Source organism: Podarcis bocagei (genome assembly GCF_964188305.1).
Source record: "Podarcis bocagei genome assembly, chromosome: 12".
In the NCBI taxonomy this organism is placed as follows: Eukaryota; Metazoa; Chordata; class Lepidosauria; order Squamata; family Lacertidae; genus Podarcis; species Podarcis bocagei.
Window position 1 is genome coordinate 15,267,476 of NC_138137.1, and position 14,910 is coordinate 15,282,385.

At 43.8% G+C, this 14,910-nt stretch overlaps 1 protein-coding gene across 5 annotated transcripts in view; it reads right to left on the reverse strand.

The window, feature by feature from the left end:
- Window positions 1-14,897, reverse strand: part of METTL6 (methyltransferase 6, tRNA N3-cytidine) — a 47,398-nt gene extending 32,501 nt beyond the window's left edge. The window contains exons 1-6 of one of the 5 annotated variants that reach the window (XM_081164909.1): window positions 14,780-14,897; window positions 11,729-12,105; window positions 9,568-9,702; window positions 7,559-7,729; window positions 6,097-6,238; window positions 3,852-4,238 (exon numbers count right to left, since the gene is read on the reverse strand). In XM_081164909.1, the coding sequence (XP_081021035.1) occupies window positions 4,090-4,238; window positions 6,097-6,238; window positions 7,559-7,729; window positions 9,568-9,702; window positions 11,729-12,025 (894 nt within the window). In that variant the 5' untranslated portion in view covers window positions 12,026-12,105; window positions 14,780-14,897 and the 3' untranslated portion in view covers window positions 3,852-4,089. Of the gene's footprint in view, window positions 1-3,851; window positions 4,239-4,311; window positions 4,407-5,086; window positions 5,128-6,096; window positions 6,239-7,558; window positions 7,730-9,567; window positions 9,703-11,728; window positions 12,106-14,236; window positions 14,268-14,779 lie in introns of those variants that run through there. The other 4 variants (XM_081164910.1, XM_081164911.1, XM_081164912.1 and 1 more) reach the window with 4 other exon arrangements.
- Between the last annotated feature and the right edge of the window lie 13 nt (window positions 14,898-14,910).

The window sequence follows — 14,910 nt, forward strand, 5'->3', positions numbered from 1 at the left end:
GAGGGTGTCCCACTTTTGGGACATAAAGACATATGTGGTGGGAGTGTTCAAAAATAGAAAAATTCTGGGAAAATATCTTTGCAGAGATATCTTGGATTCCAAGGCAGATTGTTCCTATGTCCCTAGGACTGCCTTTGCTTAATTTGTTCAGTCAGGACTCACCAAGAATTAGAAATAAAGATCTTGTAACTCATTTATTGACCACAACAAAAACAACCATAGCCAGAACATGGAAAACACTGCAACTTTTGAACATGGATAAGTAGTATGAAGCGGTCTGGCAGACAAAGCTTTGTTGGAAAAGCTAGCATGGAAATTGCAGGTAGCAAGAGGCCAAAAGAAAAACGATAACTTCTATGCAGTATGGGGCAATTTTATTGAACACACAGATAGTGAGGCACATAGGGGAGTAGTGTTTGGGGTGGGTAACATAGTTTGGAATACTTGAAATATACATTTTAACCTTTCAAATTGTTGCAGATATAATGTATTCCTTCCATTTAATGAGATTGGAGCAGATGATGTGTTATTTTCTGGTTTTTAAGATTATGAGAATGTTTGAAATGTATGCTATGGCAAAGAAACTATTTTTAAATGGGGGGGGAGAGAGACTCACCTTCCCTTTAACACCAATGATCTGGCAGTTGTTTTCTGAACCCTGGGTGATTTTTTTTTAATGAATAGGGTTAAAGAAAGACAGAAGTGGAGAACATAAAGGTGCTTCTGTTGAAGGCTCAATGGATACTTAATTGGCGGCTTTTCCAAATGATGAGGGACACAAAAGAAGTCCTTTAACTTGGACTGAGGAGGACCCACAACAAAAAGGGAAGTTGGAGGAGAGGACTCCCTGCATGAAAGGCGGTATCTTCCAGGGTGAGAGACTGGGAGTATTAGACTCCCAGGTGGGAGATGGGAAGATCTGTATGTGGATAAATATATGATATAAATATGGTGAAGGGCCCTACATGTAATAATAATAATTTATTTATACCTCACCCATCTGGCTGGGTTTCCCCAGCCACTCTCGGCGACTCCCAACAGAATATTAAAAACGATAAAACATCAAACATTAAAAACTTCCCTAAACATGGTTGCCTTCAGATGTCTTCTAAAAGTCAGATAGTTGTTTATTTCCTTGGCATCTGATGGGAGGGCGTTCCACAGGGCGGGCGCCACTACCGAGAAGGCCCTCTGCCTGGTTCCCTGTAACTTCACTTCTCGCACGGAGGGAACCACCAGAAGGCCCTCGGAGCTGGACCTCAGTATCCAAGCTGAACGATGGGGGTGGAGATCCTTCAGGTATACTGGGCCGAGGCCATTTAGGGCTTTAAAGGTCAGCACTGATACTTTGAATTGTGCTTGGAAACGTACTGGGAGCCAATGTAGGTCTTTCAGGGCCGGTGTTATATGGTCGCTCTCTCTTTAGGTTTTTTTTTTAAAAAAATATTCTCATTCCGTAGTCTAGTTTTATTCTTTCTGTATTTTATCTCAAAAACTGTCAGTAAAAAATATTTTAAAACGAAAAATAATGGACACCGTCATTCACCAAAGCTCCAACCTCCCCAGTGTGCCTTTCCACTTTGGCACCCAAGATTAAAAGTAGTCAAATTGCACCCCTCACCATAAAATTCTGCAGTAACTAACTCTTTGCTTCCCTTTGATGCTCTGGTTGTAACACTGTATGAGACTGCCCCACTTGGCCTAATGGTAAGGCCAGTCATGTATCCAGTCTTTGCCCAAGTGCCAGAATTTAACAGGTCCTTACTTGGAGCAAGTGCTTACCCCGTTATGTACTTCTCACCTCACCTTTCGCCTGACCTACACTCCAACCAGATGTAGCACAAAATTATGCTTCACACTCACACACTGAGAAGCATTCTCAAGCAGAGCACTCAAATATGAATGGCAAATGATTTAATTTACCCCAGTTGCAGACTTTGGGACCTGTTGAGGACAGAATTGCAGACCTTTCTCCATCCCATTAAAGGCCAAACAAATATAAGTCTCATCAAAGAATTACTGAAGAAGGAGCTATGCTTGCCTCTCTTTTTGCCCATAGACTTTCTGCGAAGCATATTCCATGCTGTTATTATTTTTAAAAGGTTTAATGTGTTTATAAAAGTCTTTGCCCAGGATCAGTGCAATTTGATCTTTCTGGTTTGGGCTTTAATAGTCTGCTGGCACTATTAAAAACAAACAGAACCCTTAAAGGTCGCAAGAAGGGCAGAATTACAGGAAACGGCAGTAGTTTGTCATTTGTACGCTGGTCCATGCGTAAGGCTAGCTGGGTTTCTCATAGCCCTTCATGCCAGCATCTCCTAGGGCCTAGGCCCTGCGTCATCCTAGCCTGCATATAAATGACAAGATGTGATGGCCTGGGATTCGGACTCGGATGCTGAACCTGAGGAATCCCAGCCTGCACAGGATTCCCTGCCTCCAGAACCAGCTGAACCGGGGCTGGGGCATGAGACTGAAGGGTCCTCACCTGTGCTGGATCCTCAGGTGCAGGCACCAGCTGAGTCTGCCCTGGCTCCTGAGGTGATGGAGGACCCATTGCCTGCAGGTGCTCCACTCTCAGCCCCGTCAGAGGAAGCTGAGGTTGCCTCTGGGTCCGGTAACCCTCCAGCCTCTCCTGAGCTGCAGAGGCTCAGAGAGGCGGAGGGAACTAAGTTCCCGCAGGAGGAGTGCTCGTCTCCAGGCCAGGAGAGGCGAGTCACCTGTGGACCGGGGCAGATAAAAGCTGGCCAGCCCCAGTCCCCAGTCCCTGCCTGGACCCTGTCCTGCTTTCCTGCCATAGCTCTTGACCTCACCTAACTCCCTGCCCTGCTCTCAGCTTTGACGGACTACCTCCATCCTGCCCCTTCGACCTCGGACTGGACTCGGACCTCGCCTCACGGTTAACCCACGGGACCAGCACACAAGAGCACTTTGTATCATGTGCTAGTGCTGCTGTTACGGAGAACCAGAAAGTGCTGCCAGCCCACCTGGCAAACTACCTGTGGCTCTGGACCCATATTTGCAAGATTTAAATAGATAATGGAAATCAGCACACCTGTCCTGAGTTTTAATGGTTTTTACCGTGAAGTACACACAGCCAAGGATGTTTCCAAAGTGCTTTTCTGTGGTCCCATTTCAGTGCTGCAGCACACAACTGGGAACAAGAGATATGCTCCTTTTCTGAAAAGGCAGGAATCCTTTCCTCTGGGACCTTCTTGTGCTGAAAGTAAACAAGCTGTATAGGCTTTATTCAGGGCAGAACCTCAATTGGCCCCAAAGGTTGAGTGAGTACATGGGGGCACCAGCCTGTCCAATCTGTCAAATAAGAACTGACCTATAGCTCCCCTGAAACCACAGTTCTGACACAGTTCTTCCGGGACAGCACCACTTTGGTGGAAGCACAATTTGATGCCTGTTACATAGCTAGTACATCAGAGAGAGGCTAGACTTCTCGTGTGCATGCTCACTGTCCATACAATCACGCTGCTTGCGTCGCTTTACACAAACTCTATGGTATTGATTTCCCATAAGCTAACATTACAAAATGAAACGTCGGATTTCCCATCTGAAAACAGGCCTTCCTCACTAAACTGCTTCAGGACGTTGTAAGCTGGAAGCAACAGACACATTTAAACAGCCTGAGCAAGTGAACAATCACAAGCAGAGACACAATTCAGGGGAGTTTTGACTTGCTCTCCTGCAGGTTGTGCTCAGAAACGTTACCCTTTCCCCTCCACCTCTTTTTTCTTATTCATTTAAGTGGCACAATTTACAGGGGGAAAGGCAAGTCTAATTGTTCAAGAGGATGCATGGACAGATGATACAGAAACTTGGTGTACGGCGCCATCTAATGCCAAGATTTAAAAAATAAATGTATTTGCTTTACGACAGGGAACCTGAGTCACGGCAAGATGTAGTGGCTGTTCACATCGGTTCCTTTATTCCGCAGGCCATTCACCTGCAGCGAAGAAAACAGGACAGCAGCTTTGGCAAGCACAGGGTCAGTCACCCTGGTATAACACCAAAGGAAGGCCACTTCTGTGAAACATCTAAATGCCAACTTAAAATAGTCCATGTGCCCAGGAGCAAAAATCACGTCTCCCTTTGAGGCTTTCGAAATTTGCTTTGGAGAAAAACCCTCGGCACGGACAGGCCTTCCTTCTTGTTCACCGTCTCTCGCAGCACGTATTCATTGACCACCTGCTCATACCCCACGGATAGGAAAAGTTCAGCCAAGAAATCTGAAGAGAAGAAAGATAAAGCAGTCATCCAGCGTAGGTGGAAGCGTGAACGTGAGATGGCAGTGTGTGACGACGCAGGCTCCTCTTCTCAAACCAGCCCTGTCCAGAGCCTTTGCATTTTAATAGAATTAGAAGCCCCAGGTAACGAGAAGGTTTTGCAGCAGGCAACTAAGACTTCAAAAGTCAAAAGTAAGAGCGTTGGGGCAGTTCTCAAGCATCAGCCCCTAGACTTCATTTGCTGAAGAAATCACAATTGCCGTGATTAAGTTTGTTGTTCTTTCCTACTTGACTAGCTGAACTTTTAAGCGGACAAAATTGTAATCCATATTTGGTAAGTGGCCTCCCCAAAATTGTAACATCAATCAGACCTTGATTTAAGGCCTTTTATGCATAAGCAGCAGTTCTACAATACAGTGGTGCCCCACAAGACGAATGCCTCGCAAGACGGAAAACTCGCTAGACAAAAGAGTTTTCCGCTTTGGAGGTGCTTCGCAAAACGAATCTCCTATGGGCTTGCTTCGCAAGACGAAAATGTCTTGCGAGTTCCTGCTGGGTTTTTTCCCTCCCCCCCCCTTTTCTAAGCCGCTAAGCCGCTTATCAGCTGATCCGATAAGCCGATAAGCCGCTAAAAGCCGCTAATCCGCTAATCCGTCAACGGGCTTGCTTCTCAAGACGAAAAAACCGCTAGACGAAGAGAATCACAGAACGGATTCTTTTCGTCTTGCGAGGCACCACTGTATTTATTTGGTTGTGTACCTCATTATATCTGCATCGCTGGAACCCCAGTGTACAGTTTGAAGGTTACTCTTTTGCTCTGGTGGGGTTTTGCTGCAACGCTCTCCTCTAACTCACATCACCAAGACTCACAGAACTTGACGGTACCCAACACCTAACAGATTAGCAAGAAATGTATAAATCTGAATTGAATGTATGCTGGAAGTGTAAAGAAAAAGAAGGTACCTTTTTCATATGTAGTGGACCTGTAAGAAGCTAAAAGCCTACTGGGAAATGATATATAATGAATTGGAAAAAATGTTCAAGATAACCTTTTCTAAGAAACCAGAGGCTTTTCTTTTAGGAATAGTAGGACTAGAGATACCCAAACAATATAAAAACTTATTTATGTATGCGACAATGGCAGCCCAAATGATTTTAGCCCAAAGATGGAAAGAAGATAGTGTCCTGAGAACAAAGAAGAATGGCAGCAAAAACTGTTGGAATTTGCAGAAATGGCAAAACTTACCGGAAAAATAAGAAATCAAGATGAAAGAGTTTTAAATTTAGAATGGAAATCGTATATTGGATATTTTAAAAATGATTGTAAACAGATCAAATCGTTAGCAGGGTTAATGTAAAGATGTGCAGTGATATAAAACTAATTTTGATTGTTCTGGGCAAATAATAACTAGGTTTAACTTGGAGATGCAACAAATGTATTACGTATAAAAATAGGTAACTGCAGAAAGGGAGGGAGGTCGAAACAGGGTACTGAAATTTTATGTAAAATTATTTTATTGTTTGAGGTAAAATGGGGAAGGAAAGACTCAAGAGAATTTAGGAATAGTGAAAAGTAATTAGAGAAGCACAAAAAAGCCCCATGCACAGTACCAATATGAAATGACTACTGAATCCCATGACTTATACTTATTGGAATGCCACAAGACCATACAAGTGGAGATTTTAAACCCAGCTTGTATTCGGATTTTAAATGGTTTTTGTATTTGTTTTGATTACAGTTTTATTGTTAATCGCTTTGAGATGTTTCACCGGAAGCGATTCATAAAGTAACTGGGAGGAAAATGAAATAAAAATGCAATAGTTCTGGGAAGCAAAGTGTAAACAAAGGCGAAGGACTCACCATCTGTGAAAAAGTATGACCTGGTTCCATCCTGTCTGACGTAGAAGTTTTCTCCAAGCTTGTTAGTAGACTTAAACCGCAGCATAGCATGATCATAGAGGCCATAATCTCTGAACAGCACACATTTGCCTGGTTTTAACACCTGACAAATAAGTAACACAAAAATGAAATGGACATTATAAAACAGAAACATGGTGCTACATCTAAAAATGGAATATTGCATGTCATGAGGCTCAGCTGTTTCAGATATTTTTTTACAGCACATCAAACGCACTGGTCATTTTACTCCTACCATTACAAGGTACTTGGAAAAAACTTTTCTCTGAATGCTCCAATCATAGTTTTTTCCAGTGCTATTTTTCTGGGGGGACACAGGGGTATGCATACCCCTAAACATTTTGTGAGTCTTTGTACTTTTGTCCATTTACTGTATATATTTTCCCCCGATTTGAACTATAAAATGGTGATTTTCTTGAGTCAAAATGAGAGTACCCCTAAACTTTTTTTAAAAAAAGAAAAAAGAGAAAAAAGGACTGGTTTTATCCAAGTACAGTGGTACTTTGGTTCTCAAACTTAATCCATTCCGGGAGTCTCTTCGACTCCCAAAACCATCCGAAAATGAAGGCGCAGCTTCCGATTGGCTGCAGGACCTTCCTAAGGTAAAGGTAAAGGGACCCCTGACCATTATGTCCAGTCATGACCGACTCTGGGGTTGCGGTGCTCATCTTGCTTTATTGGCTGAGGGAGCTGGCATACAGCTTCCGGGTCATGTGGCCAGCATGACTAAGCCGCTTCTGGCGAACCAGAGCAGTGCATGGAAACGCCGTTTACCTTCCCGCTGGAGCGGTACCTATTTATCTACTTGCACTTTGACGTGCTTTCGAACTGCTAGGTTGGCAGGAGCAGGGACCGAGCAACAGGAGCTCACTCCGTCGCAGGGATTCGAACTGCCAACCTTCTGATCGGCAAGTCCTAGGCTCTGTGGTTTAACCCACAGGGCACTCAAGCAAAAACCATGTCGGATGTTCGGCTTCTGAAAAACGTTCGCAAACAGGAACAATTACATCCAGGTTTGCGGCATTTGGGAGCCAAGCCATTCGAGTACCAAGGTACCACTGTAAAGGTTTATAGGAGTGGGACTGGACCCCAGTGATACACAAGACATTTGGTGCCCTGCATATCTTGTTGCCTTTGCTCAGTGACTAGCATAGCTGAAATTAAACAAAATAGGGCTTTTGAACTGCCCAGATTTCCATTTTTTTTTTACTTTTTAGTGAAGGTATACATAGCCCTGACAAAGCTACCCCATGCCCTTATTTCTCATTACGCATTTCAGTAGCTCACTTGGGCACCAATGTATTTTGGAGGAAGGGGGCCACAGCGTGCAAACATGTGGCAACTTTTCGGAGCAGACATGTTTGATGATTTTATGGTAGATTGATTAAAATGCAATCTTACTTACTTTATAAAGATTGCGCAAAACCAGATGCATCTTCTCAGGATGAACAGCAGACAGCACAAATATTAAGGTCACAACATCCACGGAATCTGACGGCACATTTTCCAAAATGTCGTCTTTGGTAAGGTCACACTGGAATGCTTTGCATCTCTGGGCATCATACGAAGGGTTTTGCTATGAAGTGAAAAGGTTTTTTTCTGAGAAACATTTGCAATCAAATGCTCCGATTTCACCTGCTGAAATGAAGACTTTTTTAAAAGGGCCCCAGGAAAGCATGAAACAGCAAGAGAACAATCATTTCCATCCCTTTGTGGCACAGATATACCACAAACATGTCACTAAATCAAGATTTTAGATAGTATATTATAGTATAGTACAGTCGTACCTTGGAAGTCAAACGGAATCCGTTCCAGAAGTTCGTTTGACTTCCAAAACGTTCGGAAACCAAAGCGCGGCTTCTGATTGGTGGCAGGAAGCTCCTACAGCCAATCAGAAGCCATGGAAGGTCTGTCAGAGGTTCGGCTTCCAAAAATAGTTTGCGAACAGGAACAGTCACTTCCGGGCTTGCGGCATTCGGGAGGCAAAACATTTGAGAACTAACTGCTTTTGAACTAATTAACAATTAGCCTTACCAGCGGTCAGAATCACTGTGACAAGGATAATCAAGGAAGTCCCGTACTGTTCATGGAGTTATCATACCATCAGCCTTTTGGGGTCATGGTCAATATCTTGAACAAGTCACTTTTAATAAGTTGATCATTTGAAAACCTGTCTTCAAATTTGCTAGACTGACTTGTTATAAATCTTCAAAATTCAAAAATACCTTTTCTTTAAAAACCATAATAAAAAAGGATAGATAGAATCTTTGCCCCCGGTTTTTGAAATTATTGGAAGATATGTCTGCACCCCAAAACCTTGCAACAATCTCTTCCCTGACATTTTCATATTAGAAAGGAATTTATGTAATCATTATAATGTCACAGATATACATGAGTTAAGGTTAGTCAACATATGCAGTATGATAAAAGAGCACAGGAATACAGTGGAACCTCAGGTTACATACGCTTCAGGTTATAGACTCTGTTAACCCAGAAATAGTGCTTCCGGTTAAGAACTTTGCTTCAGGATGAGAACAGAAATTGTGCTCTGGCGGCGCGGCAGCAGCAGGAGGCCCCATTAGTTAAAGTGGTGCTTCAGGTTAAGAACAGTTTCAGGTTAAGAACGGACCTCTGGAACGAATTAAGTACTTAACTTGAGGTACCACTGTATATATTTTTCTTCTGTTTATCTGAGCACATTCTGCTATTCACTGATTATGGTTGCAGAAACTTATGTGGCTAAAACAAGGGAGGCTATTGCCACACCAGCCTTAACCAAAGTTGACCATGGAAAACTTGATGTTGTAGTTGTGAAGATTTTCAGACTTCCATTTTTGCTGAAATTTCTCTCTTACACAGCTACTAAAGGTTCAGGAGCCCTGTCCTCTTGTGCTACCCAGGCTACCCTGTCTCTCTGCACAGAAGGTGACTGATTTCTTTTCAAGCCTCCGATTCAATATTTTCAGTCATATGATGCCTACTTTTTTACAATAATTCAGTGTTTATGCCTGTTGATCTCAACGTGAAATAGGGAAGAAAGGAAACCATGACTGGGACTCAATGCCATACATTGTAGAATTCAAGAGTAAGTATTCATCACTGATCATGTAATCAAATACAAGGGTAGGAAGAATTAAAAACTTTATTCGGTTAGCCTGATGTAACAATCTCTCTCCAGAAATTGTTATTTCGGTCTAACCAAATGTGTAAATGAATAATAACTGGGAACAGCCGTGTAGTAAACCCTACACAACATATGTAGGAACCCCTAATTTTTGGCACAATCTGTCCTCCTCTTTGTCTTCATTTCTTTTATCATTCACTTTTTAAAAATAGGGATATACTATTTTCCCTTTTCAAAGAACATTATTGCGCGGGGGGGAGAGGGGAGAGTAAGACAAACATCTCACCAACCTTGACATATTCCACAGCTCGGGGAGAGAAATCACAGGCATAAGCAAAGATATTCAAATCCTCTTCTAAAAGTGGAAACAAACAATTCCCGACACCACAGCCTGCTTCAAGGATGGTGAGTCTCTGATCCTCAAACTGTTTGGAAGAGAAACAATTGCATTTGATATATCTTTCCAGAGCAAAATTCATCATTAAAAAGCTGCAATGTTTTCAGAAAGGAGGTCCACACATATTATTCACGTTGCCGTGCTAAGTTTTATCACCCTGGAAATCATTTGTTTACAATAAAGACAGAGCCAAGAAAGGGACGCCTCTCTTCACTGTAGTCTTCGCTTTGGAGTCTCCATGAGGGCACAATCCTCTTTTGTGTGCTTCATTTTTGTGTGTGTTTTTTTGCTGTGTAGCTACTGCAGAAAAACAGGGTACAAAGTTGTTGTTGCAGATGCTTAAAGGGAGCCCTGACCATTAGGTCCAGTCATGGCCGACTCTGGGGTTGCGGCGCTCATCTCGCTTTATTGGCCAAGGGAGCCGGCGTACAGCTTCTGGATCATTTGGCCAGCATGACTAAGCCGCTCCTGACAAACCAGAGCAGTGCACGGAAACGCCGTTTACCTTCCCGCCAGAGCGGTACCTATTTATCTAGTTGCACTTTGACATGCTTTCGATCTGCTACGTTGGCAGGAGCAGGGACCGAGCAACGGGAGCTCACCCCGTTGCGGGGATTCGAACCACGACCTTCTGATTGGCAAGTCCTAGGCTCTGTGGTTTAACCCACAGCGCCACCCGCGTCCCTGTTGCAGATGCTTACAGGCAGCTATTCAGGATCACAGCCTGTTTGGGTTGGAGAGCAGGGGTGAAAGGCATTAAGTTGTTCATAGGCCAACTGAGTAAGAGTCTGTTGGTGCAGAGTGGGCCCTCTTTATGTGCCAGACCAAGGGAGAGTGCTTATTTTGTGATGAGTGCTTATTTTTGTCATTTGTTTATGTTATACGCTGGACCTATTTTTACAGATTCTGTAATTTTTACACATTGTTATATTTACTTTGTATATTTTTTATTGTTTACAGAGCAGTATTGTCCCCTGCTCTGTAACTGAAATATTCAATTAAGAGCAGATTATAAATACTACTACTCACAACAAGAACATCATCTCTCACTATGATTTAAGCTGTATGATGCATAGCGATTTCACAATCAAAACATATGTATATACAGACTGGCTTATCCACACCTCCCCTTGTTCTGCTGCTACCGTCACCCTCCTGGGGGAAAAACTGCTCTTTAGTGCTCAATCAGATCTAATAGGAATCTGGGTTTCCCCCAGATTGCCATTTGTTGTGATGCATTACATATTTTATCTGCTGTAAGCAGCCCAGCGTGGCTGGGGAAACCCAGCCAGTTGGGCGGGGTATAAAATCATCATCATCATCCTGTCTTCATTGCCCAACAGATACAATCTTCCAAGCAAATTAGGTTCCAAACCACCTCTGTGGGGGTAAAATGGGCAGCTATGTCTCCTACAGTAATACTGTGATTCCCAGCAGTCCCCCATCGAAGCACTAACCAGATTTATCCCTACTTAGTGTCAACATCAGATCCTCCCAGGTCATTCACTAATCTATACTGGAGGCATCTGGAATACTATTGTTGTCCTGATTTCTTTTTTTTTTTTGGGGGGGGGGAGTAATTCTAATACTGACTTATCCTGCAATCATTGCAGGGACTCCAGTGTACAATGTCTAGGATTTGTTAGATGACATATTATGTAATTCTGATTAAATAAAATACACCAGAACCATCTAGAGCAAGGAGATCATTGGAGCTGAATGAAGCATTTGTGCAAAGGATTGCAATGTACAATTTCTGCAGAAATGGGAAGTTCTGTTTATGTGAGCAGGACCTTTGCACACTAAGTAACCGACGGGCATCAGCAAAAATATCTGAGGAGTTGCCAAATCTAGTTTTACCATAGTAACTGCCCAGGCAGCATCATGGAAACAGCAAGGTGCATCTACGTACCTATTGTATTCATGCATAATTTTACATTAATTAAGATGGAATAAAGACTGGCTAGGGCTTTCCAGTCACAACCCCCCCCCCCACATTTCTACTATAGCTCTTGCTTTCCCTCTGATGCTCTAGCATGCACAATGACACTCACTTCACGGCATGCTTTTAATTCTTCAAACTCTCTAGTTGTCCAGTGCCTGTCCTTGAAAAAGTTGGTGCTGTTCCTTTTGTAAAACAGATCCCAGTTCTTCTGTGCTTCCTTCTCTAGTTTCTGCTGTTTGAAGTCAGAGACAAAGACCTGTTCTTTGGCCAGTTTTTCGGCTTCTTCGGGACTAAGAATTCTTGCTTTGTGCCCTCTCTTTTGGAATGCCCCGTCTTCACAAGCTGAGATGGTCACATCAAGCTGAGCTACAGGCAAGTCACCTTGCAGAGGCCTGGAGTCGGTCATCTTAATTAAGGAGGACCCTGGAGATTCAGAGTTGCTTTATTCTTCAACTACCGCAATTGTCCGTTCAGAAAAGAACTAGACTGAGAAGGACAATAAGGACAAGGTTAGCATTTTTCATCTTTCGCTGGACATGTTACAAAACGATAAAGGGACCCGTGAAATGTGTTGTTTCCCTCTAACATCACCTTTGGAAAATGTAGTTGAAAGAAAGTTGAAAGTTGAAAGAACAAGATCCGAGAACCCTGCCAAGGTACAAGAATCTACCAGGATAGATTAGTGTACAACTTTTAGAAGACATCTGAAGGCAGCCCTGTTTAGGGAAGTTTTTAATGTCTGATGTTCTATCGTGTTTTTAATATTCTGTTGGGAGCTGCCCACAGTGGCTGGGGAGACATGGCCAGATTGGCAGGGTATAAGTAATAAAATTATTATTATTATTATTATTATTATTATTATTATTATTATTATTATTATTATTACTATGTTTGAAGGCTAATCCATGCCACAGACATATATATTGTAAAAAATTTCCAGCTGCTTCCACCCTGAGCTAGTGTATGCTTGCATATGTCTGGATCCCACCACCAAACCTAATGCCAATTCTAAATGGGAAAGGTCCCAGGATTCATTTACCCATATAATCTCACTGTTTTCCTATCATCTGCATGTAGTTTCCCAACTTTCATATGAAACTGAAGATCAAGGTGCTCGACACACCTGGAAGATGCTCTCTCTCCTACTACTACTACACCTAGCAGGCCAGATGATAAAATATTTTTTCCCCCTTGATCTAGGAATGCAAAGGAAGAGTACATGGAAGGAGTCCACCAGAGCCACAAAGCAGTTATGGCAGCAAATGAGATAACAAGTTTTTACGATTTGGTGGGTGGGCATGCGTATTTTACAGTAACACCAGAGGGAGCTGGCTAGCTGCAGTGTGTTTAAAGATTTCTTTCCTTCAAAGCATCTTTCCTTCAACAAGGGTCTTAGCAAACCACTTAACAATTTCTCCATCTGTTTGCTGCAGCAGCTGCACTGCACAGGGTGAGGGGTTTTTTATTGTATTTTGATTGCTACTTTTACTCCTTAGAGTTATCTTGCATTTTATAGCATTGCAATTTGCATTCCACAAACTGTAGCACAATAAAATACAATGCAAAAAACAAAACAAAACGAGCAATAAAAATAAAACAATTAAAAACCAATATGTGTTTTTAATGCCGTGGATGTGCTGTTGCCTGTCTTCAACTGCAAAGTCATGGACCACCTGAATGAAACAGACCATTGCTTGGGAACCCCTGATCTAGGATAGGGGTCAGAAATCTGTGGCCCTCCAGATGTTGCCAGACTCCAACTCCCCACTGACAGGGCTGCTGGGAGGGAGCCAGAGTCCAACAACATCTGGAGCCTTGCAGGTTCTCCATCCCCTTCGTTTCTCAAACTTGGCTCTCCAGCTGTTGTCGGACTACAACTCCCATGATCTCTGACCGCTGGTCTTGCTAGCAAGGGATGATGGGAGTTGTAGTCTGAAAAACGGCTGGAAACACAAAGCTAGGTGGATCCATGGTCCCAACTTGGCCCCGATCAACTGCCTACTGTTCCACTTCACAGGAAAACACATCCCTGTTGGTGGTGGGCACATGAAGCTCACTTGCGGAGCCTTCCCCATCCCCCAATTTCTTCTCTTTTTTTACAGTAATTTTTATTTGGCTTTGCAAGTATTAAATTTATAGCAATCCAAATTACATCCATATTTCGAGATTCCACCAAATCTCTTGACTTCCCACCTTCCACTCCATGGATCCTATTGTACACCCTCTCAACTGCATATTATTTGATAATGCTTATTTTGTATCTTTCCAAATTGTCCATGATATTCGCTACGTTATAAGTGTTGTTAAAATCCTGCAAATGTTTTCATCTGCTTACAGTGGCCTCCTAGACCCATTCCCCAATTGCAGCCCACTTCACAGGAAAACACATCCCTATTTCAATCCCAAGCTGCTACGCTCGGTGGGGCTATAGTCCCCGAATCGCTGAATCGTAGAGTTGGAAGGGACCCCAAGGGTCATCTAGTCCGACCCGCAGCAAGGCAGGCATGTCAACTAAAGCACCCATGACAGGGGGCCCAATTAGGTAGCTTCATTACCGTACAGTATTGCGTTTTAACCCCCCATCTCCTTGGGTGTTGAGTGCCACCCACCAACCTACTGTCAGGGGTCCAAATAGCGCTGCGGGCAGTTCCTCTCCCCCACAAAAAAAGGACGAAGAGCCGTAAGGGCGCAAATAATAATTTCTGAAGCCCGCGGCACTCTGCACGTCCTCAGAGGCCGCGTTCCTCCGCAAGCCATAAGGGCGCAAAATAATAAGAATAATTTCCTAAGTCTGCGGTGCTCTGCACGTGCTCAGAGGCCGCGTTCCTTCCCAAGCCGTAAGGGCGCAAAATAAGAATAATTTCTGAACCCCGTGGCGCTCTGGACATGCTCAGAGGACGCGTTACTCCCCGGGCCGTAAGGGCGCAAAATAAGAATAATTTCCGAAGCCCGTGGGGCTCTGGACATGCTAAAATGCCGCATAATTCCCCAAGCCGTAAGGGCCCAAAATAATAAGAATAATTTCCTAAGTCTGTGGTGCTCTGGACGTGCTCAGAGGCCGCGTTCCTCCCTTTCCCCTCCCTGCTAAGCGTCTCTCGGGGGCTTCGGCGGCCACGAGGGAGCGCGGCCTGTGCTGGGCCTAGCGGCGGCTGAGGCCTACCTTCTCTCTCCCCTCAGGCGCGGAGCGCTTTCCCGGTCACACGCCGCCGCCGCCGCCTCCTGGCAGCCCGGAAGAGGGAGAGCAGGAGAAGAAGCAGCGCAAGGGCCCGGGCGGGCCTGGTCGTCGTTGTT